Source organism: Narcine bancroftii, chromosome 13, assembly GCF_036971445.1.
Source record: "Narcine bancroftii isolate sNarBan1 chromosome 13, sNarBan1.hap1, whole genome shotgun sequence".
NCBI lineage: Eukaryota > Metazoa > Chordata > Chondrichthyes > Torpediniformes > Narcinidae > Narcine > Narcine bancroftii.
Genome location: NC_091481.1, coordinates 72,766,907 through 72,794,882, shown reverse-complemented (window position 1 = coordinate 72,794,882; position 27,976 = coordinate 72,766,907). Strand labels below are relative to the sequence as shown.

The window sequence follows — 27,976 nt, the reverse complement described above, 5'->3', positions numbered from 1 at the left end:
AGCAGGAACTTAATCAGACATGCCACATAAATACTGTGGTTCAGAAGCTGGGGGTACAGCAGTGAATGACTTTTCTTTTGACTCCTTCAAGGATGGACAATAAATATTGGCCTTGCTCACGCCACTTGTATTCCACAATCCATAAACAAGCACTGAATACAGGTTCTCCTTGCTTGGCTGAAGTGGACCATGGTGGCCTTCAGGGTTAGTGAATTTAATGAAATGAGCCACAGTGTCTCTTCCTACATCCATGTTTCCTCCAAGTCTAATCCTGTTCCTTGTTGTTTCTTCCACAGTACTTCTAATGTTCTCATCTGATGTATTTAATGGCTTTGTTTCAGTAACATACTGTATAAAATTCCTTATTCTGACTGCCATTTATGAAAATTAAATAACCCACCCACTGATGACACTGACGACTAAATGTACAGACATCATCAACGTTCAAGTTCATTACCATTTGATTGTACAGGTACAACCTGATGAAACAAGGTTCTCTGATCCTTGGTGCAAACATATATACAGACATAAATCACATTCAGACAAATAATGTATATGCGTATATAAAAATAAACAAATATTGCTTAATATATAGTAACATCTTGGAGGGATTTGAATGAGCAGTTCCTTTGGTCGTTCAGCATTCTCGCTGCCCGTGGGAAGAAGCTGATCCTCCGTCTGGTGGTGCTGGCTCTGATCCTCCTGTGTCTCTTCCCTGATGGGAGCAAGTGAAAGATGCTGTGTGCGGGGTGGAAGGGGTCTTCAATAATTTTGCATGTCCTTTTCAGATAACAATCACAATGTTTGGGGGGGGGGGGGGGGAGGGAGACTCCAGAGATCCTCTCCACCACTCTTATGGTCCTGTGCATTTACCTCCCATCAATTTCTCTGCAGGACCCGGTACCACACTGAGAGACAGCCATCTTGCACATGCTACACTCACTCATGCTACCAAGCCACTTGTGTATGGGTAACATGATTACAATCTCCCACTTTATGGTGTAGTTATTCTGAATCTAAAGAATGCTGTTCCATCCCTTTTTCCCTATATCCTCCACCTTGCTGAATCTAAGATATTGTTCACCTCTTTTTCCCCCCAACATCCATCCTCTTGCTCAATCTAAAGGACACTGTACAAATTATTCCCCCCTCACCCCCCACATCCTCCACTTGTCTCCAGAACATAGTCACCCGTTGATTAGTTCCTTTCAAGCAGAGCATCTGTTGTATCTGGGCTGACAGCACAAATATGGTTGGGTTGAAACCTCAGTTCTCAAAATTAATAGTTCTTTGGTGATGGTTGTTTTAGTAGCAATTAAAAGAGGTTGCCTATAAATGCCTGGTTTGTCCTGTGAGGCCACTGATGTCAGTGTAGTTTTTCCTTTCAGTAGTAATTCTATCTGCTAATTTTTTGTTTTGCAGTTTTTGCTGAAGCTGTGGATCCGACCTCATGGCTTTTCCCGGAGACCTATTTGCACAGCATTTAAGGTGAGCTGTTATTGTGTTTTACCATACTCCATGACAGATTCTGGAAGCTTTGCAGCTTATTTTTAGTGTGGTACAGATGGGCACCATTCTGGGTAACCATCCAATCGTTCATCTGATAAGAGCAACACACCCAGGTTGATATTGTCCTGGGCAGTGACGGTGATCTTGGAGTGCAGAGATCAGGGTTTATACTCCTGATCACCTTGCTGCAGGTCGGTGCTGCGTGTACAGGGGAGCAGGCTGGGAGGTGATTGAGCTATGTGATCAGTGGCCTTTTAACCATACATAATCTATGCCCATATAGAGTCAAATCTTGGGTGGAGCAAGAAAACTACAACAAGGGGATAGAAATTAGAAACGTAGTGTAACGATCACAAAGTCAGTGTGCTTGTAGGATTGAAAAGGGGGGACGTGAGGAAGTCTATACAGAGGATCATCAAAACAGCCGAGAAGATCACTGGGGTCTCCCTTTCCCTATTAACAACATTCACTGGCAGCGTGCTTAAATCTAGCTCAAACAATTATTGAAATTCAAATTTAATTTTAGACATACAGCATGGAAACAGGCCCTTTCGGCCCATGAGCCTGTGCTGGCCAATTACAACCAATTGACCAACGGCCCCTGGTACGTTTTGGAGGGTGGGAGGAAACCAGAGTCCCTGGGGAAAACCCACATAGACACAGGGAGAACGTACAAACTCCTTATAGACAGCGTGGGATTCAAACCTGGTCCTGGTCGCTGGCTCTGTAACAGCGTTGCGTTAACTGCTTTACCAACCGTGCCATCCCTTCCAATCCAGTCTACATATTTTTAATCCACCACCACCTGGAAGAAGGTCAGGAACATCAAGATCAAGACGGCCAGGCTGGGAAATAAGGACTCTGTAAATCATATTACGTGGAAAGAGAACATAACATTTTGTTTATTGGGTTTACACAAGTCTTTGGAAAATCACAAATAAAATATTCCTAAAATAAAGAAAGTAGCCAAGTAGGTAGGGCATCAGGACAGAAGCAGTACAGCAGAACAAAACAGGCACATTGGCTCAGCCCTCTCAGAATGTAGATATTGAGATGGCAGAATCAGTGAAGGTGGGCATTGGGCAGATGGAGGAGGTTGTGATTCAGCTGCGGAGCCACATTGGGCTGAGTTCCCCCTCTGGAGATAGAAACTGTAACAGCCAGATTCTGATTAAGAAAAACTTGGCAGGAGCTCCACAGAATCTCCTCGTTTCCACAGGAGAGGCTGCCAGAAACTCTATGCTTGGCTCATCATTCAGTCAAAGATGCACAGGGGAGGCAACAAATAAGGAAGGAGTGGTTAGTATCACCAGGGGAAGAAGCAAGACCAAGACGCATTCTCTCTTCATGTGAGGAGAGAAAGGGTGGGAAGACCATTCAGAGGAATTGAAATTAAAATTACACTTTAAAATTTTATTTTCAGCACGGTAGAAGTCGACTCTGGCCATTTAAGCCTGTGCCGCCAATTACAACCAACCCCGTAAATTTTGGGGGTGGGTGGAAACCAGAGAGAGTATCTGGGGAAAACATGAGGTCACAGGGAGAATGTTCTTACAATGCCGGATTTGAACCCGGGTCGCTGGTGCTGTAATAGGAGTTGGAGAAGGATACTGGTAGAAAAATGAAAATCTTTTGGGAAGATGTTATTCACAAACTAGGATGTGAGGTAAGGATGGAGCGAAAAATGCTCACTGCAGTTCTGGAAATGCTAATAGACAATGCTGGAAATACTCAGCAGGTCAGCTAGGGTCAGTGTGTTCCAGTTTGGCACAGGATGCCAGGTCGAGTTCATGCAAGGCTGGACATTGTGACGTGCAGTTGTCTTCAAGAACACTCAGACTCTTTGTCTCCCTGCTTTGAACAGGCAGCTGATGTGCAGATTGAACTCACTAAACAGCCCAAGGAGAAACCTGGCAGCAACAGCCTGGTGTTCGGCAAGTCGTTTTCAGACCACATGCTAACAGTGGATTGGAATGCAGAGCAAGGCTGGGGCAAACCCCACATTAAACCTCTACAGAACCTTTCGTTTCATCCAGCATCGTCAGTCCTGCACTATTCTATAGAGGTAACCAATTTCCTTACAAAATCTAGGCCTTCTCGTGGCATCTTGAAGTTCTCAGATTCTGAATTTCCACTCTTTTTCCCCCCAACATCCATCCTCTTGCTCAATCTAAAGGACACTGTACAAATTATTCCCCCCTCACCCCCCACATCCTCCACTTGTCTCCAGAACATAGTCACCCGTTGATTAGTTCCTGTCAAGCAGAGCATCTGTTGTATCTGGGCTGACAGCACCAATATGGTTGGGTTGAAACCTCAGTTCTCAAAAAGTCCTCACCCTTCCATTCCTTTGTGTGTTAGAACTTTTCAGTCTATTTCTGACATTCTTTTCACAGCCCAATTGAATGGAATTTTCAGTATCGTCCAGCCTCTTGCAGCTTTTCTTCATCTTTTTAATATAATTTTGTTATTTTTCACACTGTGAACCATACCAAAATATGTACAAATGTTTCTCATTAAATTTACACAGTGGTCTCTTCTCCCCCTTTCCCTCCCTCCCCTCTACCCACCCCCCTCCAAAACCCATAAATATTCAATATATACAATACAATAAAACCATAAAACAATATCTTCACACAAAGGAAAATAAACCAGAAAAATGCATCATCTATTTATTACACACTGAATCTAGTCATTTTGTCTTATCATTTTCATTCTCATTTTAGGGGATGGAGGTCGTAGGCAAGCTCTCTCTGATATGTTCCATGTATGGTTCCCAAATTTGTTCAAACATTGTGACTTAAATTTTTTAAATTATGTTATTTTTTCCAATGGAATACATTTATTCATTTCCATGTACCATTGCTGTATACTCAGGCTCTCTTCCATTTTCCAATTTGACATTATACATTTTTTTGCTATCGCTAAGGCTGTCATAATGAATTTTTTTTGCACTTTGAGTGCAAGTTTGAGGCCTAATCCTCTACTTCTTATGTTACTTAAAAGAAATATCTCTGGTTTTTTTTGGTATGTTATTTTTTATAATTTTATTTAGTATCTGATTTAATTCTTCCAAAAACGTATTCACTTTCGTACATGCCCAAGTTGCATGAAATGTTGTTCCCATTTCCTTCTTACAGCAAAAACATCTATCAGATAATGTTGAATCCCATTTTTTAAATTTTAGGGTAGTAATGTATACTCTGTGTAACCAATTATACTGTATCACGCTTAACCTTGTGTTTATTGTATTCTTCATAGTATCAGAACATAACTTTACCCATACTTCATTTTTTATCTTTATGTTCAGATCTTTTTCCCACTTCTGCTTAGGTTTATAGTTTATTTCATTTTCCTTATCTTGCAGCTTAATGTACATATTGGTTATAAATCTTTTAATTATCATTGTGTCTGTAATCACGTATTCAAAGCTGCTTCCTTCAGGTAATCTCAAGCTGTTTCCCAATTTATCCTTTAAATAAGCTTTCAATTGATGATGATACCATGAATTATTCCATATTTGTACTTCAATTGTTCAAATGTTAATAAATTATTTCCCAAAAAACAGTTTTCTATTCTTTTGATTCCTTTTCTCTCCCATTCTCTAAAGGAAAGGTTGTCTATTGTAAAAGGGATTAGCGGATTTTGCGTCAAAAGTAATTTTGGTATTTGATCATTCGTTTTTTTCCTTTCTAAGTGGATCTTCTTCTTAAGTAAATGATGCAGTACTGGTGAGTTTTTATATTGCACCAGCTTTTCATCCCACTTATAAAGTATATGTTCCTGTACCTTTTCCCCTATTTTATCTAGTTCCATCTTAGTCCAGTCCGGTTTTTCCTTTGTCTGGTAAAAATCTGATAAATATCTTAATTTTGCGGCTCTATAATAATTTCTAAAATTTGGTAACTGTAAACCACCTTGATTATACCTTTCTGCTAATTTATCTAACGCTACCCTTGGATTCCTCCCTTTTCACAAGAATTTCTTTAGTATTCTCTTTAGTTCCTTAAAGAATTTTTCTGTTAAGGGAATTGGTAATGTTTGAAATAAGTATTGTATCTTTGGGAACACATTCATTTTAATGCAGTTTACCCTCCCTATCAACGTTAGCGGTAATTCTTCCCAATGTTCTAAGTCTTCCTGCAATTTCTTTATTAGTGGCTAATAATTTAGTTTGTACAAGTGGCTTAATTTATTATCTAACCTTATCCCTAGGTATCGGATTGCTTGTGCTTGCCATTTAAATGGTGATTCTTTTTTAAATTCCGTATAGTCTGCGTTACTCATTGGCATCATTTCACTTTTATTTTTGTTGATCTTGTACCCCGATATTTCTCCATATTCCTTCAATTTCTTATGGAATTCTTTTACTGATACCTCTAGTTCTGTTAGGTATACTATGATGTCATCTGCAAATAAGCTGATTTTATACTCCTCCTTTATTTTTATCCCTTTTATTTTATTTTCTATTCTTATCAGTTCTGCCAAAGGTTCTATTGCCAAAGTGAACAATGAGGGAGGATAGTGGACATCCCTGACTAGTTGACCTACTTAATTTAAAGTGACTCGATACATTTCCATTTACTGTTACCTTCGCCAATGGTCCATTATACAATGCTTTAATCCAATTTATATATTTTTCTGGCAGATTGAACTTCTGTAATACTTTAAATAGATAATTCCACTCTACTCTATCAAAGGCTTTTTCTGCGTCTAGAGCAACAGCCACTGTTGGTTTCTTATTTCCTTGAACTGTGTGGATTAGATTAATAAGTTTGCAGACATTGTCCGCTGTTCGTCTTTTCTTAATAAATCCAGTTTGATCTTGTTTTACTATTTTAGGTACACAATCAGCCAATCTGTTTGCTAATAATTTCGCTATTATCTTATAGTCTGAGTTAAGTAGAGATATTGGTCTATATGATGCTGGTGTTAATGGATCCTTCCCTGTCTTTGATATTAGTGTAATTATTGCTGTCTTACATGAATCTGGCAAGTTTTGTGTTTCTTCTATCTGATTCATTACTTCCAGGAGAGGAGGAATTAATAATTCTAAATGTTCTATAGAATTCTATTGGGAATTAATCCTCTCCTGATGTTTTATTGTTTGGCAGCTTTTTTAATATATCCTTTATTTCCTCTATTTCAAATGGTTTTATTAATTTGTTTTGTTCCTCTTGCAATTTTGGCAATTCAATTTTAGATAAAAATTCCTCTATTTTATCATCTTTCCCCTCGTTCTCAGTTTGATACAATTGTTCATAAAATTCCTTAAAATTTTCATTCTCTGTTGGATTATATGTAATTTGTTTGTCCTTTTTCCTTGATGCTCGTATCGTTTTTTTTAGCTTGTTCTGTTTTAAGTTGCCAGGCTAATATTTTGTGTGTTTTTTCTCCCAGTTTGTAATACTTTTGCTTTGTTTTAATTATGTTCTTCTCCACCTTGTACATTTGTAATGTTTCATACTTAATTTTTTTGTCCGCCAATTCTCTCCTTTTCGTTATATCATCCCTTTTTACTAATTCCTTTTCTGTACTTATTATCTCCCTTTTCCCGATTGTAATCGTTTTTCATCTTAGTCACATAACTTATTATCTGCCCTCTAATGAAGGCTTTCATTGCATCCCATAATATAAATTTGTCTTTCACTGATCCTGTGTTTATTTCAAAATATGTTTTAATTTGGCGTTCAATGAACTCCCTAAATCCTGTCTTTTAGGTAGCATGGAGTTTAACCTCCATCTATACGTTCTTGGTGGGATGTCCTCCAGTTCTATTGCTAATAACAGGGGTGAATGATCAGATAGTAGTCTAGCTTTATACTCAGTTTTCCTGACTCTCCCTTGAATATGGACCAACAACAAAAACATATCAATCCTTGAGTAAGTTTTGTGCCTACTTGAATAATATGAAAATTCCTTCTCTCTTGGGTGTTGCCTCCTCCATATATCCATAAGTTTCATTTCCTGCATTGATATAACCATAAATTTGGCCACTTTATTCTTTTTACTTGTCTTTCATCCAGTTTTATCCAACATTGGGTCCAAATTAAGGTTAAAATCCCCTCCTATCAATATATTTTCTTGTGTGTCTGCAATCTTTAAAAAAATATCCTGCATAAACTTTTGATCCTCCTTGTTAGGCGCATATATATTGAGCAAGTTCCAAAATTTTGAGTATATCTGACACTTTATCATTGCATACCTCCCTGCTGGATCTATTATTTCCTTCTCTATTTTGATTGGTACATTTTTGTAAACTAGTATGGCTACACTTCTAGCTTTTGAATTATAGGATGCCTCCGTTATGTGTCCTACCCAGTCTCTCTTTAATTTGTTATGTTCTGCTTCAGTTAGATGTGTTTCCTACACAAATGCTATATCTATTTTTTCCTTCTTCAATAAATTTAGTAGCCTTTCCTTTTAATTTGGTTATGTATTCCATTAATGTTTATAGTCCTATTGTTCAACATGGCCATCTTATATCTTGCATACACCTCTTTCCCACCTCTTTGCCACCTCCATCCCCCTTTTCCCCATTTTCATCTCTTAGTTTTCTCTTATTACACATGTACGACAACACATTTAGAACATAAAATATCCCCGCAGTTCCCACATCCACTAATACCTTAACCCCAAAGTTCCCCCCCTCTCTAAGTTGCACCATATCACTTGCTGGGCAACCACAACTCTCCTTTTCATTTTGATTGCAACCTTGTTCGCAGCGTCAACTGATTTTGCAGTGACAGTTATTCCCCCTCTACCCAGCCCTCTCCAGAAAACACTTTTTTAAAAAAACACATATAACAAAGCTCTCTCCCTTCCCCCCCTTCCTTCCTTCCCTTCTCTTTTCTCTCTAGTTCTTTAGATATACATTGTTTTTACATCTTTATATATACTTTATCGCCATTCTTCATTGTTGTTACATCTCTTCTCCTGTCCTGCAAACGTTCTGCGAATTCTTGCGCTTTCTCTGGATCCGAGAACAGTCTGTTTTGCTCCCCAGGTATAAATATTTTAAGTAAGGCTGGATATTTTAATATGAATTTGTAAACTTTTTTCCATAAAATTGATTTCACTGTATTAAACTCCTTCCTCCTCTTTAAGAGTTCAAAACTTATGTCTTTTGTCGTGTATCTCAAAAACTTTACTAAGATGGATCTTGGTTTTTGATGTGCCTGTGGTTTCAGAGCTAATGCTCTGTGAGCCCTTTCTATTTCCATTTCTTCTTGCATTTCTGTCATTCTCAGGACCTTCAGGATCCATCCTTTTATAAATTCCTTCATGTCTGTGCCTTCTTCACCCTCCTTCAGGCCACTATTTTTATGTTGTTTCGCCTACTATAATTTTCCAACATATCAATTTTCTGAGATAACAACTCTTGTGTCTCTTTAATTTTTTTGTCACTTTCTTCCAATTTTTCTCTTAAGTCATTCACTTCCATTTCTACAGCCATTTCCCACTTTTCCACATTCTCTACCCTTTTCCTTATTTCTAACCTTTGCATTTTATCTTCTGTTCTTTTCATTTTCCTTTTAATTGCATTAAATTAATGATAACTTCTTTTAGTGATCTCATTTGTTCTTCAAAAAAGACTTTATCTATATTCTGTTCATCAGTTTTACCTTTTATTTCTCTTTGTCCATCAGTTTTACCTTCTATTTCTCTGTGAAGATCTTGGTCTTCTTCCTCTTCTTTGTGTCTGTATCTGTGTTTGTGTCTTCTTCTCTTTTCTATGTCTGTATCTGTGTTTGTGTCTTCTCCTCTTTTCTGTGTTTGTATGTGTTTGTGTCTTCTTATCCTCTTCTCTGTGTTTGTATGTGTTTGTGTCTTCTTCTCCTCTGTGTTTGTATCTTCTTCTCCTCTTCTCTGTGTCTGTTTCTGTGTTTTCTTCTTCTCCTCTTCTCTGTCTGTATTTGTGTTTGTGTCTTCTTCTCCTCTTCTTTGTGTCTGTACCTGTGTTTGTGTCTTCTCTTATTTGTGTCTATGTCCAGCTTTTCTTCATGGAAGAAATTTGTACACTATTAGACCTCATAACATCTGCTAGTAGAGTACTTCTTTATCCTGTCCGAGCTCTTTATAAATGCTTTTGAGCCGTTTTAGATGGTCTTATGGCCATATGGATCTGAATGTAAAGCTGAGGTACTCTGTGTCTGCTTTCTACCTTGATCTCTGTACGTTTTTTTGTGGTTTTCAATGAAAGGCCCCTTCTGCCTCTTTAATTGAAGATAAATTGTCAACTAGCTCTCTGGTGGTTAATAAAGAGGAACTGGAGATGCTCATAGAGTCGTGCAGCATAGAAACAAGGTCTTTGGCTTACTATTATGTGAATCCTGCTGTTATTTTATTGTTATCCATTTACCCCAGATTCTGTCACTCACCTGCATGCTGGAGGTATTTAACCTACCACCCTACTGGGATGAGGGAAGAAACCAAAGTAACTGGTGGAAGCCCTTGGGGGAGGGGGTTGGGAGGGGGGGTGTTGCAGGGAGATGTGCAAACTCCACACAGAGAGCACACACGTTCAGGATTAAACCTAGATCACTGGAGCCACACCATTGCGCCACCCTGCAGAGGCAGTACCAGGGGGGAGAGAGAAAAACAGAGGAATGTTTCAGGTCAATGACCCTTCATCCTCGAACATTGCACACACTATATAGGAAGGATGTGGTTCACTGCAACTGGTGAGAGCACAGAGGAGATTCGCCAGGATGCTGGCTGGATAGGAGGAAGTTAGTTACTGAGAGGAGATTACCCTGGAGTTACAGTGGAACGGTGGAGGTACATAAAGTTGTAAAGTCGACAGAATCTTTTTCCCTCAATAGGGGTATTAAAAACAAATTGGCATAGGTTTAAGGTGAGAGGAAGGGGATTTGAGGGGCAGGGTTATTTTATACAGAGAATGGATGATATCTGGAACTTGCAGCCAGAGGAGGTGGTAGAGTCAGATGGAATCGTTGTATTTAAAAACATTTTGACAGACAATTTAATAGGCAAGGCATGAAAGGATATAGGCATACTGTGGGCAAAAGGGTGGGCACAGGTTTAGTGAGCTGATGGGCTTGATCCTTTATTACACAACGCTGTGACTACATCAGTCTTGTCAAATGAACAGGAAAATCAAGGAACTATTCTTTAGTGGCTTCAATGTGAAACGAGTAGCAAGGGTGTATTTAAGATGAACTAAGATGTACTTGAGGGACACCTCATGGGCCACACCAGCCATTCTCAACCTTTTTTGCGCCTGTAGTCCCCTGAGAACTCTGCTCAAATTTTATGGGCCCCCTTCTCTGTGAAGCAGTCAAGTTCATTTGGTTTCTTCCTACTGACTACATTTTAAAAAAACCATGGAGAATATTTTATAATTTTGGTGTGTGTTTCCCCTTTAAATGTGCTGTGACCCCCAGGAGGGGCCACGTGGCCTCCATGGAAAATGGCTGGGCCACACAGACAGCTCATGGTCCCCACGTGACGCTGTGGAGATGGCTAATCCACATAGTGGCAGTTTAGGTTGAACCATCACCTGGCAACTCATTGATTATGACCATCTTTGCTCCTGAGACAGAGTTTGCATCTTTTCCGTGTGCCCACGGGTTTTTTTCCCCCTTCCTGCATTTCAAACTTATCTGCAGAGACCATTTGGACTGAGCAGCCTGTTTGTACCAGAGAATTTATGTAATGGAAAGAACAAGAATGTGAACATTGAATTTAAAAATTTGGCTGAAAGGCCTGTTTCTTTACAGTATGACTCTTTCAGTGTTCCATGCTTGGTTCTGACCAAAGACACGGTGAAAATATCACAGTACAGAAGGAAGCCCATTATTGGAGAAACCTTCTGGCATATTACCTGAACTAGATTTGCAGTTGAAACAAATAAAAGGCAGTGTAACTGTTCCAACCTAATTCTGCGATGTCTTGTTTGTTGATTGAGCCTGATTGCTGAGGTCCATTAATTCTGATAAATAATTACATGATAACTGTTTGCACTGTGGACCCTCATATAAAACTGATAAATGACCTGACTGAAGTGAAACAGTGAAACCCCATTTAAGACATTTGCTCCTGGAGGGAGGGATGATCAGGATGAAACCTATAGTTGATGCAAATGGCTATTTGTCCTGGATAGCTCTGCATGTCACGTCGAACAGTTTAAAGTGTTCCATCTGTTTTCACCAACAGCTGTTTGAAGGTATGAAGGCTTTCCGTGGCATTGACAACAAGATTCGCTTGTTCCGACCTGACTTGAACATGGAGCGGATGCACCGCTCAGCGGTCAGAGCTTGTCTGCCTGTACGTAGAACACTTGCTTACATTCTCCACCAAATGCATTAAGGGGAGTAACAGAACGATGGGTGACAATTCAAAGTGCTCACAAGGGTGGCTATGTGGACAGCCTTTTTCCATTGATCAGATTCCACATCAGGACTTGCAGACATTCAGTGGATCTGTGAGGGATCTCAGTGTTGGAATAAAACATTAAATTAAAACCCTGGGTTGTTTTTTTGTTCATTAAAAGTCCCCAACGACAACATTGCCTCTCATTTCTAATCTTGTAAGCTCTACCCCAGGTGTTGAATTTCCATTTCCAGCACAGGGCAGCCTTGTGATCGTTTTGACATTGCATATTTGATGTGCTAATGGTAGAATGGTATCTATGTGCAGTGCCTCACCCTCGCTGCATGTTGCCCTCTGGAAAGTCAAGAGCTGCTTGACCAGAGCTGCTGAGAATCCACTACCTCTGTTTATATTTGTAGGAATTTGACAAAGATGAATTGGTGGAGTGTATTCGGAAACTAATTGAAGTTGATAGAGAATGGGTCCCCTATTCTGATACAGCAAGTCTCTACATCCGACCCACCTTCATTGGTACAGAGGTAAGAAGTCTTTGCTTTACAGGTTAGTGTTGTGGGTTTTAACAGATTGACCTGGGAGAATTGCCTAATTAAACACAAGTTTGAGGGAAAATATACTCAAGAGACAAAACGCGCTTCTTTCAGCACATTTTCAGTCCTTGTCGGCATACTCAGAAAAAGCAGCTAACGTGTTAAAAAAATCTGTCTCACTACATCCTGCCTTCTCCCCCCTCCCATCAGGAAGAAGATTCACACGCCACCAGATTCAAGATTTCTTACTGTTGTCACACTAGTAAATGTTGCTTTTCTCTCGCTCTGTGTAACTCTGCACTCTAATTATGGATTAACTGGCTCGATTGCACACAAATTGAATTTTCTCGCTGTACCTCAGTTCCTGTAACAATGAGCTTGAACTTCCCTTTCCCTTATTAAATGTGAAGCCTCTGAGATGCTTTATTGCTTACAACGAATCCAAATTGTTATAGCCCAATGGTGTGATTGAAATGGCTTCAAAAAGTTAAACAAGAAAGTTTGCAGATTCTATAGTTCAGTATACAAAAGTGCTAAGAAACTCAGCATGTTTTCCAAATATCTTGCTTAGCAAAGGTATTTGTGCAAAGATCATTTTTTCTGACCATCCCTAGGATGCTTTTAATATCAGGATTAACTTGTGATCTCTTCTTACTGAAACACAAAAGTCTGCAGATGCTGTGTAATGACACTCAGCCCATCTCATAGCGTCCATGGGAGGTAAAGATATAATCAACGTTTCGGGCCTGAGCCCTTCTTTAAGGTCTGAAACGTCATTTATGTACCTTTACCTTCTCTGCTTGCTGCATTCCTGTGTAATTATCTCGTTTCTGATGCACTTGATGTGATCACATGCTCCACATTTCTCAAACATCAATGTTTTACGCCGCACAGAGGCTGGGCCTTCTACACTTTTCATCCCAGACACTGTGCTGGTCGCTGGGTGAACTTGTTCTCTGTTGTGGGATGGGGAAGCCTGCTTTCACAGCAAGAAGCTCCAGTGGTCGAGTGGCACACATTAATATTTGCACATTTTGCTTTCTCTCCAAGCCTTCTCTTGGGGTGTCTCGAGCTAATCACGCCCTACTCTTCGTTATCATTGGGCCAGTTGGACCCTATTTTGCCACCGGAAGCTTCAACCCCGTCTCATTGCTTGCTGATCCCAAGTTTGTGCGTGCTTGGAAAGGAGGTGTGGGTGATTGCAAAATGGGAGGGTAAGTGAGCATAGAAAGAATGAAATAACCACTTAGATGTCTATTTTAAAATGGGACAATAGAGAGAACGTCAAACAGGTACTGGATCTGGGCCCCAGAGACCTGCAGCTCTCACTGTGGGCTATGCAGACCAGGAACACCTGGTGTTGGACCTGGGTCCCAGAGACCTGCAGCTCCCACATGGGCTATTCAGACCAGGAACCCGTGGTGTTGGATCTGGGCCCCAGAGACCTGCAGCTCCCACGTGGACTATGCAGACCAGAACACCTGGTGTTGGATCTGGGCCCCAGAGACCTGCAGCTCCCACCGTGGGCTATTCAGACCAGGAACTCCTGGTGTTGGATCTGGGCCCCAGAGACCTGCAGCTCCCACCGTGAGCTATTCAGACCAGGAACACCTGGTGTTGGATCTGGGGCCCCAGAGACCTGCAGCTCCCACCGTGGGCTATTCAGACCAGGAAACACTGGTGTTGGATCTGAGCCCCAGAGACCTGCAGCTCCCACGTGGACTATGCAGACCAGAACACTTGGTGTTGGATCTGGGCCCCAGAGACCTGCAGCTCCCACTGTGGGCTATGCAGACCAAGACCCCCTGGTGTTGGATCTGGGCCCCAGAGACCTGCAGCTCCCACCATGGGCTATTCAGACCAGGAACCCCTGGCACTAATTTCAATTTTTGGCATCTATGAGGCACTAAGAACCAGCAAAGCTGCCACCAAAGTACTAAAGAAGTGAAAATTACCACTGACTGCCTAGATTCAGCAAATCTTGAGACTGGCATCGCCATGTCCCCCTCACCCCCCTCTTTGGGATCAAACTCCAGGTGATGGTGCTGAGAGAGGGTTAAAATACAGCCACCCCTATCTGTTACATCCAGCTGCCAACTATTCAGAATCAGAATTTATTGTCAGGAACATATCACAAAATTCGTTGCTTTGCAGTAGCATTACGGAGCAAATATTGCTATAAAATTACATTTAAACATAAATAAATTAGTGCAAAAAGTAAAGTGAGGTAATGTCTGGGTTCATTGTTCGTTCAGAAATCTGATGGCCCTGCTTTCCATCCTGTTCTGTTATTTCCAGTTTGGAGAGCAGCAGCTCACTTGCAGGTCGTTTTGACATGATGAGCAGGAGGTGTGCCCAGACAGCAAGGAAGCAATGCTGAGACCAGCACATTAATTTTAATTAGGAACGACCATTTAGTTTGTAAAGCTTTGGTGCAAGTCCCTCGTGGAGCTAGATCTGGAACGCTGCGCATGTAAAATCAGCAGATTGTATTGTACCATAATTAACACAACTATCCTCTCTCTTCCTCCTCCTTAGAAATTATGGGCCCACGATTTACGTTCAGAATGAGGCCCTGAAGCAAGGCTGCCAGCAGGTCCTCTGGCTCTATGGAGATAATCATGAGATCACAGAAGTGGGGACCATGAACATCTTCATCTACTGGACGAACGAGCAAGGCCGTAAGTGTCGAAGGCATCACCAACGGAACACCCAGCCCGCTGCTGTCAAAGCAATGTCTTGTCCCAGTTCAATGTCCCCATGATCTCATCTGCCTCTTGCTTGCATATCTGCATGTTCTACCTTATGAGATCTGGCCTGATTCTCTCCCACACTGTGGCACTTGGGGTGCCTGCTTCTCTTGCATGGGGGCCTCTCTTTCCGCAACCATTTATAGACTACTGATTTTAAGTGTGTTAGTGAAGGAGAATTCCCAAATCTTGCTCAGAAGACGGTCGGAGAGGGCTGCCAAGCTCGAGAGACCCATGTTTGAAGTTTGATGCTTGTTGAATAATTTTGCTTTTCATCTTTTAGAGGTCGAATTGCTCACACCACCACTGGATGGTACCATCCTTCCGGGCGTCACTCGGCACAGTTTGCTGGATCTGGCTCGACAGTGGGTACGTTGGCATTTCAACAGTTAATCTTCACCATGTTCTCACCTGCCTCCGTATAGGGTAGGATTAATAATAACCTATTTCTCTTCCACATTAGCTCGTTGTATGTGGCTTAAAATTCTCACTCTCTATCACTTACTGTTTGACAAATTGGATAAGGGAGCATCTGTTGTTGGAATCAGATATGAATGGGGAGGGGAGGGGGGGGTAGAATACTTCAAGATAGTTTGGGAGAAGAGGAGTCACATGATGGAGTAGTGGCCGGACGGTGAACTCCAGCCCTCTCCAGAAAAGTCGGAAAAAACAAGAGAAAACACAAAGGCACAGAAATAAAAGTTACAGAAAAGTGAGTATAAAGGTGGAAAGAAGATGGCGACATAAAAAGAAAAATCGAAAGCAACGGTAAGAAGAGAGGAAGAGAAGACAAAGGAGGAAAAAGGTGAAGGCCTTACCTGTCCGAAGAGGCCCGCTGCGGAGAGAGAAACCCGCTCCCTCAGGTCGGTAAATAATGGACTACAAAAATGGCTCGCAGAGCCGAGTAAAAGTGCGCGATGCGAATGAAAAAAAACACACCGACGGGAGGGGGGACCAGCTGGGGAGTCGATCTCCACAGCCGGCAACGACAGGTGCAGAGCACCTGCAGCAAGAAGAGACCACAGAAGACAATAGAAACAAGAAAGAAGAGGAGGAAAGGGCACCAAAGAAACAACAGATGGTCAACCCAGAGGAAGAAGAAGAGGAAGAGTACAGTGAAATAGAAGAAGAAAAGTAAGGCAAGGTAAAGGAGGTACTTGCTCTTATTAAAGGATACATGGAGTCATTTAAAGAATGGCAAACACAGGAATTTAAGGATTTAAGAAAAAGAATAAACAACACAGAAGAGAAAATAAATAAAATGGAGATGACCTTAACAGAAATGGGAAAAAAAATGGACAAGATGGAAGAGCGGGCAGTAGCAGCAGAAATGGAGGTAGAAGACTTAAAAAAGAAATTGGAGAAATCTAATAAAAAAACTAAAGAGACACAAGAACTACTAGCTCAAAAAATAGATACAATGGAAAACCATAACAGAAGAAATAACATAAAGATAGTGGGCCTTAAGGAAGATGAAGAAGGCAAGAATATGAGGGAGTTTATAAAAGAGTGGATCCCTAAGACCCTAGGATGTCCAGAACTACAGCAAGAATTGGAAATAGAAAGGGCACATAGAGTATTGGCCTCTAAACCACAACCACAACAAAAACCAAGATCTATTGTAGTAAAATTCCTAAGATATACTACAAGAGAAAAGGTACTGGAGAAGACGATGGAAAAAGTAAGAGAGGGCAACAAACCACTGGAGTATAAAGGGCAAAAAATCTTCATTTATCCAGATATAAGTTTTGAACTCCTAAAGAAGAGAAAAGAGTTCAATACAGCAAAGGCGATTTTATGGAAGAAAGGGTATAAATTTATACTAAAGCATCCAGCGGTATTGAAAATATTTATTCCAGGACAACAAAACAGACTATTCTCGGATCCAGAAGAAGCACGAAAATTTGCAGAACAATTACAAAAATAGACTGAGGGAGGAAGACGGGTAATGAGAGTTAAAATGATCACGATTGATATGTATGCGGGTAAAGAGGTATAAGAGTGAATAGAGACAATGAGCATACAGGAATGTATCTGTACTTAGAGGAAAATATAGATAGTATAGACAAGAATTAATAAGGGAAGGTAATGGAATAGAGAGAATAAGGAGGGAATTAAAAGAGTGACCTTTGTGACATATGAAAAGTGAAATCTTTTCTGGGGGAGGCGGGGTGGGGGGAAATAGCGGTCACTGCAAAATCAGTTGACGCTTGCGAGTGGATTCGCAAATCCAAATGGAGAGGGGAGATGTGGTTGTCCGACAAGGGATAAAGGACAACTCAGGAGGTGAAGGGGAGATTGGGGATAAATAAGATAGAAATAGGAGAATAAGGAAAATGTTGGATGTTGTAGGAATGTTGTCTTATAAAGAGTTGAAAATAAGAAAACAGAAATGGAAAAGGAGGAAAGGTAATGATGGAAAAACGGAAAGAGAAGATAAACAAAATATAAAAGGGCTACGCTGAACTATATGTCTTTAAATATTAATGGAATACATAACCAAATTAAAAGGAAGAAACTACCAAATTTAAATGAATAAATGTATTCAATTAGAAAAAATAACATATTGGTTAAGAAATAATATTGAAATATTCGAACAAGTATAGGAGCCTTACATTAAATACAATAGCGAAAACCTACCGGGGACAAACATTACCTAAGTTGATGGAAGGAGAAGGAAAGAAAAGAATGGACTCAGTAGAATTTCTGGTGTAATTTTGTTGAATGACAACATTGTCTGACTGGCTTAATGCAACCTAGATTGTATACCTAAAATGGATGAGAGGGGGGGGTGGGGGGGTGGTTTGGGAGGAAAGGGGGGGGGAGAAAAAGTCACTGTATATGTGTGAAAAAGAAATAGTGTATATCATGGATAATGTGATTTATGGTGTGAAAAATAAAAAAATTAAAAAAAAAGATAGTTTGTAGGATCCCTGTGTTATATATTTTCTCTGATCAAACATTACCAGAAAGCAAACTTTTCCTCTGGTGTGACTTGCTGCCCTATCTGATCATGGGATTCAGGACAGTGGGACCGTTTGTGCAGACTGTGCCAGGGTGCAAGCTGGGTGCCGAGTTGGACACCAGATACTGTGTTGCGTCCTTGCTGTTACAAGCCAAGATCTGCTTAAGAAATGTTTTCTTTAGCCAGGGAGACGATAAACAAAAATCCTGCTCCCTGCATGCACCGTGATTGTAGTTAAAACAATGCTGGAGAAACTCAGCTGGTCACACAGCAAACTTTATACAGCAAAGATAAAGATATCTAACCGATGTTTCAGGCTTGAGCCCTTCATCAAGGGATGAGCAGATGCCAAACAAAATGGTGGGAGGGAGGGGCAGGGGGAGGAACACAGTCCCACAGGCAGGAGGTAGTAGGTGGATAAGGGAGGGAGGGCACAGCAGCAAATAGGGGAGGGGGTGGCTCTGAATGGAGAGGAATGGGGGTGGAGAGCTGGAGGAAAGGAGACAGAGGGATGGGGAAGGGAGGGAGAATGAGGAGTGGGCTAGCAGAAACTGGAGTCGATGTTAATGCCGTCCGGTTAAAGAGGGCCCAGATGGAATATTAGGTTTTGCTCCTCTAATTTGGCTCTGGATTTGACCATACATGAGGCCATGAACAGACATGTTGGCGCAGGAATGGGGTGCGGAATTGAAACGGTTGGCCACTGGGAGATCCCTGTCACTGATATGGACAGAGCGAAGGTGCCCAGCAAAGCGATTCCCCCAGTCTGATTCCAGTCTCTGATGTAGAGAAGGCCACAAAGGGAGCACCGGATGCAGTAAATCAATCCTGCGGGTACACAAGTGGTGTTTGGAGCCCCGAATAGTGGAGAGGGAGGAGGTGTGGGCGCAAGTTGGCACTTCCTGTGGCTTCAGGTGCCAAGACAAGGTGGGGAGGCATGAGCGGAAGAGGGTGTCATGGAAGGAGCGGTCCCTATGGAAGGTGGGGAGGGGAGGAGAGAGGAAGATGTGTCTGCTGGAACCCTGCTCCCTGCCTCTGTTAGCTGTCCGTAGATGATAAGGTGGCAATTTTTTGCTTTTGAAGATGTGTTAGGAGGCTTAAACTTTAATTCTGGACTTCAGAGGATGTTTGCAGTTACTACTCAGCCTGAGGCCATGCTGGTGGGTTTCTGGGAGAGGATGGTAGATGGGGAATTCTGGGATCTTTGGTGTACTGATGGTGGGGATAACTGCAGGTTGGAACAGTCCAGGCCCTCTGGCCCACAGGGTTAACAAGCAATAAGGCATAATTATTAAATATTATGTTTATTTGTAGGGAGAATTTAAAGTTTCAGAACGAGGGATGACAATGTTTGAACTAATCAAAGGACTGAGAGAAAATCGAGTGAAAGAAATCTTTGGTGCTGGAACAGCCTGCGTGGTGTGTCCAGTCAATCGAATCCTTTACCTGGGTCAGGTGAGTCTGTCTGATGAATTCCATTCTTTGAATTTGTGCTGAATTTTCAGAGAACGTACATCACATACAATCCTGTGATTCATTTTCCTGCCGGCAAGGCAGAATTGAATGTGCAAAAAAACTACAGAACCTACACGTGTAAACAAATAAAGAAATGTAAACAACTATGCAATACAGAGAGGAGAAAAATCGATAAAGTGCACGTCAGAGTCCTTATACGAGGCCCTGATTGCATTTGATGTTGAGGAGTCTGATGGTGGAGGGGGAGCAGCTGTTCCTGAACCTGGTGGTGCCAGTCTTGTGGCACCGACACCTCTTTCCCCATGGCAGCAGCGAGAACAGAGATTATGCTGGGTGGTGTGGATCCTTGGTGATCGCTGCTGCAGTGTCCCCTGTAGATGTTCTCGACGGTGGGGAGGGTTTTGCCTGTGATGTCCAGGGCTGTGTCCAGTACCTTGTGGAGGGCTTTATGCTCAGGGGTATTGAGGTCCCCAAACCAGACTGTGATGCAGCCGGTCAGCACGCTTTCAGTAGAAATTTACTAGGGTTTCTGGTGTCACACTAAACCTTCGCAAACTTCTGGATAAGTAGAGGCTTCTTCACAATGACATTGATGTTTTGAGTCCAGGAAAGATCCTCTGAGATAGTGACTTCCAAGAACTTAAATTTGTTCACCCTCTCTACCTCATATCCCCCAAGGATCGCTGGATTGTATGCATTTGGTTTTCCCGTCCTGAAGTCAAAGATCAGCTCCTTCGTTTTGGTGACATTGAGTGCGAGGTTGTTGTTGGTGCACCATTCAGCCAAGTTTTCAATCTCCCTCCTGGATGGTGACTCATCCCTTTCCTTTATACAACCCACTACATGGTATCGTCAGCAAATTTGTAGATGGAGATTGGGGGGAGATGTTCTTACCAATCCAGATTGTGGTCTGTAGGTGAGGAACTCCATGATCCAATTGCACAGTGGGCTGTTGAGGCCGGGTATTGGAGTTTGCTGATCACTATTGAGGGGAATGATGGTGTTAAACGTCGTACTGTAGTCGATAAAGAGCAATCTTTGCTGTCCAGGGCTTTGTGTGGAGCCAGTGAGATGGCATCTGCCATAGACCTGTGGCTACGATAAGTGAACTGGTTTTTGCAGACATCAGGATGAACTGAAACTGCAACTAACACCCAACACAGTCCTGTTGCTCAGCAGGGCAAAGAACTCGGCTGGTTCCATTGGACCAGGAGATGACAAATATCCTAAAAGGCAGCTGTGGAACTGATCCAGTTCAGGCTGTCCAACCTTGGACCCAACCATCTTTCCTGGGTGGGGAGAGACCTCCACTAACATTCTCTTCCCCATGAGGTGCTGATCATTAGGATATACCCGTGTTAGCATTAAACATTGAGGTTAAACAAGACTGCAGATGCCCCGATTATAACTTAGAACACACAAGTGCTGGAGAAACTCAGCGCCCGGCACTTGGATGAGGTGGCTGAGGGACCGGCGCTTGGGGGAGGCGGCCGAGGGACCGGTGCTTGGGGGAGGCGGCCGAGGGACTGGGACTTGGGGGAGGCGGCTGGGCGGCTGATGCTTGGGGAGGCGGCCGAGGGACCAGCGTTTGGGGGAGGTGGGCAGGCGACCGGCGCTTGGGGGAAGTGGCCGGGCGACCAGTGCTTGGGGGAGGTGGCCAGGTGGCCAGCGCTTGGGGGAGGCGGCCGAGGGACCGGAGCTTGGGAGAGGTGGCCGCGCGAATGGAAGGGGGTGGGGGTGGATACGGCAGCACAATTCGGGTGGGCTTTCCGAAATCCGGAAAAATCCAAAATTTGGAACACACTGTCCCCCCAAGGATTCCGGATAAAGGATCGTGTACCTGTGTAGCAAAGATAAAGATACATAACTGACGTTTTGGGCCTGAACCTTTCACCATGGTATGAAGAAAAAGACAGGCACCTGAATAAAATGATGGGGTATGGGAAGGGGGAGCAGCACAGGTCCACAGGCAGGAGGTCATAGTGGAGGCAGAGCAGAACAGAGAAAAGCTGGGAAGTGATAGAGGGAGGGGTGTAGTTCTCTGAATGGAGAGGGAAAGGAGCTGGAGGAGAGGAGACAGAGCAGTGGCCTAACAGAAACTGGAAAAGTCGATGTAAATGCTGTCTGGTTGGAGAGAGCCCAGATTCCCCCTCCCTCCCATTCACTCTGTTGACATACCAGAGACACAATTGTGTGTGGGTTGGGAATGACTGAGTGGTTTTGGCCCCTCCTCTGCTGAGGAGACAAAATATGTTCCACGTGTCAGTAGCCAGTTTCTAAGTGCCTGCTCTTTAAGTGTGAATCCAATGAGTGTTTGCAGAATGTTAAACTTGTTGATGTAATCACAAACGAATTTAATTTTTTTTGTGTGAAATAGATGCTTTAACTAGGGAACATCAGATAGTGAACTCCAATGCAGCAAGGCTACGTATCCCCACTGTGCTAGCTCAAGAGTTTGCTGGCCAGAGAAGAGACCTCATTGTATCTCTGTCAGACCAACTGCCGTCCCTGCTGAACATTTTCCAAGTTCCTTTAATTCCTGGACTTGGAAAGAAACATGGACTGTGTTCGTGTATTCCTGGTTCTTTCTCTCTCTGTTGCCTTCTTCCTCTCCCTCTAACTCGTTCTCTTCTACTTGTCTCAGTCTATCTATTCTTTTCCTCTAAATTTAGACATACAGCACGGTAACAGGCCATTTCAGCCCATGACTCTTTGCTGCCCGATTTACACCCAATTTAACCTTCACCCCCCCCAGTACAGTTTGAATGGTGGGAGGAAACTGGAGCCCCCAGGGAAAACCACACAGACACGGGGAGAACATACAAATTCCCTACAGCATTAAACAAGCATTTGAAGAGATTGGGAACTGGCTCCTTGCTCTGAAGATTACTTCTAAGTATGACATTTTATTGTTATATACACAAGTACAATGTATAGACACTGAAATTCTTACTTGCTGCATCCACTGTGCACAAAATCACTTTCCTTTGTTTTCCCTATAAAGACACACACAAAGAGGCACTACTGGTCCATCACCACAGTCGTGGATGGGTGGGTGGTCCATCACCACAGTTGTGGATGGGTGGGTGGTCCATCACCACAGTCGTGGATGGGTGGGTGGTCCATCACCACAGTCGTGGATGGGTGGGTGGGTCATCACCACTGTCGTGGATGGGTGGGTGGTCCATCACCACTGTCGTGGGTGGTCCATCACCACTGTCGTGGGTGGGTCATCACCACTGTTGTGGGTGGGTCACCACCGTCGTGGATAGATGGGTGGTCCATCACCACTGTCGTGGATAGATGGGTGGTCCATCACCACTGTCATGGATGGGTGGGTGGTCCATCACCACAGTCGTGGATGGTTGGGTGGTCCATCACCACTGTCGTGGGTGGGTCATCACCACTGTCGTGGATGGGTGGGTGGTCCATCACCACTGTCGTGGATGGATGGGTGGGTGGGTGGGTTGTGAGACGTTAATACTAGGCTTCTCTGTTCTAGTGTGTGAGCTTGAGGTTTGCAGTACCATCCTGAATATATCTTTCTTTTAGGCTACACAATTAGTGCAGTGGTTAGACCAGGGCTATTGTACCTCAGGTGACCCACTGCTGTCTGTGAGGCGTTTGTACATTTGCCCCATGTCTACCTGGGTTTCCTCTGGGTGCTTCTCCCACCCTCCAAAACATATGAGTTGGTACAAGTACATAATCCTTTATCCGGACATCTAAAATCTGGCAAGTGGGGAGAGAGACGACAGCGCAAGTTGGGCGATTGGGGGGGGGGAGGGCGGGGTACCGGCAGCACGAGTCAGGCGGGCGAGACACTGGCAGCGCGAGTCGGGCAATTGGGGGGGGAGACCGCAGCATGAGTCGGGTGATGGGGGGAGAGTGGCAGTGAGAGTCGGGCGATTGGTGGGGGGGTGGAGACCGGCAGCGCGAATTGGATGGGTGAAAGACTAGCAGCGCGAGTTGGATGGGCAAGGGACTGGCATCGCGAGTTGGGCGATCGTGGGGGAGACCGGCAGCGCGAGTCTAGCGATGCGGGGAGACCGGCATTGAGAGTCGGGCGATTGGTGGAGGGTGGAGACCGGCAGTGCGAATTGGGCGGGTGAAAGACTGGCAGAGCGAGTCGGGCGATTGGGGAGGGGGTAGACCGACAGTGAGAGTCGGGCGATTAGTGGGGGGTGGAGACCAGCAGCGCAAATTGGGCAGGTGAAAGACTAGCAGCGCGAGTTGGGCGGGTGAGAGACTGGCAGTGCGAGTCGGGTGATTGGGGAGGAGACTGGCAGCGCAAGTCGGGTGGGTGAGAGACTAGCAGCACAACTCGGGCGATTGTTGGGGGGGGGGTGGTGGGGAGACTGGCAGCACGAGTCGGGTGGGTTTAAATCTGGCTTTCCGAAATTTGAAACACACTGTCCCCCAAGGGTTCCAGATAAAGGATTGTGTATCTCTATGTTGATTGGCTGTAATTGGGTGGCATGCATTTCAATGGGTTGAGTGGGATTCTACGGTGCTGTGTCGTTACACTTTAAACATGGTTCAGAGATTCCCGGAGTCGGTGAGAATGGTGCATTTCCTTGGGGAGGATTTGAACCCTCTCCTCTGCCTGCTTGATTATCTCTTCCTTTAGCAGAGACTGGAATGGAGTTTCTGTTTGAGGAGTCTTGTGTCAAACACGGGCATGATATGATCTACCCGATGAAGCTGATTCAACCCTCACTGCTGGGCCGAAGAGGACCTTGTCTCTTGGTGTAATGTAGAGAAAAGCAGTTAGAAAATTGATTTTTTTTTCTTTCTTCAGGATTATCACATTCCTACTATGGAAAATGGGCCAGAGTTAGCTAAGCGGTTCCTGAAAGAATTGACAGATATTCAGGTAAATATTTGGGGTATTAAAATACAGTTGATCAGCAACTGTCTTGTAATAAATCCTGCTTGCGCATGTAAGCTGAAGCCAAAGACTGCACATACCTTCTTGCCAATTCTTGGGTAGAATTTCAATGGAAAGATGTACACCACAGCATTTTATAAAAGGTTCCCTGTAAAGTGAAGATCATGACTTGATTTGAAGTACATTCTATAAATATATGTCACAGTAAAAATCACGAAATGCTGGAGGGATACCTCGGGTCAGGCCACATCCGTGGAGAGAAATGGTCCCTTTTTCAAGACCCGAAATGCTGTCTGTCTCTCGCCACAGACGGTGCCTGGCCCGTGGCCCGTGGTGTCTCTCCAGCTCCTCTTGTTTGTTCCAAGATTCTAGCATCTGCAGTTACTTGTGTCTATTATAAAAATTACACTTAGTTGTTTCCAAAGCTGAATTATTTGCGCTCCTTTGCGAGACCTTCCAGATCAACTGACAGTGTGTTAGCCTGGAAGTTAATTTGATGCATCCTGATCCCTCAATGAGTTTCTTGGGCATGTAGACTTAGACTGGAAACATGCCAACAATGGCACCTACAATCATTTGGATGTACACATTGCAGGCTTGGCTGCATTTATTGCCTGCTGTAGCTTGTAACTGTGGAACCAAAAAAAAGGGATGACCTGTTGATTATTGGTGTGGGACTGGAGTTACACCTGGGCTCTGCCAAGGGAGACAGTTGCACAAAAGGGGAGGGACGATGCTGGGGCTGCAGGCTTGAGGAACAACCCTTGTATTCTGCGTGGATATTCCACAACCCAACGTAAGGGCTTGCTGTGTGCAGAGAACTCTCACTTTCCAGCTCATTCAGTGTCCAATGACTGTCAGTATGATTCTACAAAATATGTGGATCACAAAAAAAGTATTGCCGAGGGAGCCATTCATCCCGGTGTGTGTGTGAGTGATTGAGGAAGAGGTACCCATTCTCTTCCCACCTTCCAGCACTCATTCATTAACCCTGCAGGCCATGGCTGTTCATGTACACATCCAAATACTGTTTGGTTGTGTGAGGGCTTCAGCTTTGGCCTTCCTTTCTTCCCATCCTCATCTTCAATTACTTTAAACCCAGTTGTTGTCTCCTCTACCAGGGTCCTACACCATTCAGGACACTGCTAATTCGCAATTATATCTCCCGCCAGCATCCTCTGTCCTCTGTTCCAAAGAAGACCCAGCTTGTCTTCTAACGCCTCGATGTGCAGTTGAATTACACTGCCAATATTTCCTGCAAGGGCTCATTGCCTCAGTGATGGTAACCCACCCCCCCTCTTCAGTACTTGACTCAAAGATGTAACCCCTCATAACTACAATCTTCGCACTCCCAGTAAACCTCCTTGGTACCCTCACCGGTGCAATCATATCTGAATAGAACTGTGGGAATTACAATAACTAGTGAGATGCATCATTCTGTCAGGATGGCACCGTGGAATCACTCGGAGACCTGCTGCCGTAAAGCTCCGGTGACCCAGGTTAAACCTGGCACTGTCTGTATGGAGTTTGTGACCCAGTGGGTTTTACTTTTTCAGGCGTGCAGATTGATAGATTCATTGACCAATGCAAATTTTTCTAATCTGTAGATCAGGTGCAAGTTGAAGGGGAAGGTGGGGAGACTGAAATTGGATTAGTGGATGGTTGATTCCACGGATTAAGAGGGCTGGGCACCTGTGAACTCTGCTATATGACTCTATAACCTGGAGACATGAGAGCACAGATGCTGGAAGCTGGAGATTAAAAGATGCTGGAAGAACACAGCAGGTCATGCAGTATCTCTGTAGGCAAAGGGGTGGCTGATGTTTCTCGTTGAGATGAGATCAAGATGTTTCTCGTTGAGATGAGATCAAGACTGAGGGTGTAAAGGGGAGATGACCAGTATAAAAAGATTATGGGAGGAACAGCCTTGTATTCTACCTGGGTAGTTTCCAACCCAGTGGGATGCCTGAAATTGGAAAATTCAAGGTTCCTGCCATTTTGTTTTAGACCACCCGAGCATTCCTCTGGGTTGTAAAAAATGGAGATGGCTAAGGATGGGCAGGTTGATGTGAGACTGGGAAGGGAGATGGAATAGCATGTAACTGGGAACTTGAGATGGTCATTGCAGTCAGAGCGCAGGTATTCTGTAAACCAGTCACTTTGAAGTGGTTCATTTCGCTGGGTCAAGTTTGATGGGAGAATACAATGTTAATGGGAGATCTCTAAGCAGTGTTGCTGAGAGATCATGGGGTCCGTGTCCAAAGGGGACACTGCTGGTAAGAGGGCGTAAGATATGTTGGCCTTCGTTACTCATGGAATTGAGTTCAGAAGCTGTGAGGTAATGTTGCAGCTAGACAAAGACATTAGTTAGATCCCACTTGGAATACTGTGTTCAATTCTGGTCACCTTGATACAGGAAGGATGTGGATGCTGTAGAGAGGGGGCAGAGGAGATTCACAAGGATGCTGCCCAGATTGGAGAACATGGTTTATGAGGATAGGGGTAGTGAACTTGGTCTTTGCTCCTTGGAGGGGGAGGGTGATCTGATACAGGTGCTCAAGATCATGAGAGGCTTCGATCGTGTGGGCAGCTAGAGCCTTTTCCCCGGGCTGAAATGGCCAACACATAGTGTTGAGGGCGATGTAAGGGGTAAGTTTTTCACCCAGAGGTGGGTGGAATGTGCTAGAGGCAGGAACAATAGGGACTATTAGATATGTACATGGAACTGAGAGAAATGGAGAGATGCATTAGGGGAATTCTGGGCAGTTATTGAATTAGGTTATTAGGTTAGCACAACAGTGTGGGTCGCAGATTTCTATATTCTAATCTGCACTAGGTCTCACCTATTCCAGTTACCTTGTGTTCCCCCATCTTGCTTTCTCTTTTCTCTCTGTCTCCTGTCCCATTGCCCTCTTCCCCCACACCATATCACCTCATTTCTTCCCTCACCTGCTCCGGATTCCATCCAGCTACTACCCATTCCCCTACCTGTTTCCATATGTCCTTCATCTCTAACCATATGGTTCCCATTCTTGCTGTCTGCCGATTCCTGCACTATTAACTTTTCTGTTCCTGCTTTTCTGCCTCCAGCGGCTGTATCCACCTTCGGCCTCCGTTCCCAGCACCAGGCTCCATCTGGTCTTTCTTTTCTCTCTTTTTCTATCAGATTGACACTCGCTTGCTTCTGTCTTCAACGCTGCTCCCTCCCTCATCGGTCTCCTTCTGTCTGTCACCTTTCACTCTTCCTTAGTTGTCCAATCACCTACTGGCCCGTCTCACCCTTCTTTGCACTGTCTTCCCTCTGCACATTCCGCCCCGTGGGGATCGATTCTGGGACCCCTGCTTTTTATGAATGAGCAGGACGAAGAAGTAGAGGGGTGGGTCGGTAAGTTTGCAGTGACACGAGGGTTGGAGGTGTTGTGGATAGTGTTGTAGGTTACAGGATGCAGAGTTGAGTGGAAAAGTGGCAGGTGGAGTTTAATCCAGATAAGTGTGAAGAGAA

The 27,976-nt window shown here is 43.7% G+C and overlaps 1 protein-coding gene across 2 annotated transcripts in view; it reads left to right on the top strand.

The window, feature by feature from the left end:
* Positions 1 to 27,976, top strand: part of LOC138748275 (branched-chain-amino-acid aminotransferase, cytosolic-like) — a 47,701-nt gene that overhangs the window by 10,065 nt on the left and 9,660 nt on the right. Inside the window, exons 2-11 of one of the 2 annotated variants that reach the window (XM_069908147.1) lie at positions 92 to 204; positions 1,423 to 1,488; positions 3,374 to 3,574; positions 11,689 to 11,799; positions 12,264 to 12,383; positions 13,443 to 13,606; positions 14,931 to 15,073; positions 15,426 to 15,511; positions 19,422 to 19,562; positions 24,385 to 24,459. In XM_069908147.1, the coding sequence (XP_069764248.1) occupies positions 190 to 204; positions 1,423 to 1,488; positions 3,374 to 3,574; positions 11,689 to 11,799; positions 12,264 to 12,383; positions 13,443 to 13,606; positions 14,931 to 15,073; positions 15,426 to 15,511; positions 19,422 to 19,562; positions 24,385 to 24,459 (1,122 nt within the window). In that variant the 5' untranslated portion in view covers positions 92 to 189. The remainder of the gene's footprint in view (positions 1 to 91; positions 205 to 1,422; positions 1,489 to 3,373; positions 3,575 to 11,688; positions 11,800 to 12,263; positions 12,384 to 13,442; positions 13,607 to 14,930; positions 15,074 to 15,425; positions 15,512 to 19,421; positions 19,563 to 24,384; positions 24,460 to 27,976) is intronic. The other variant, XM_069908146.1, reaches the window with a different exon arrangement.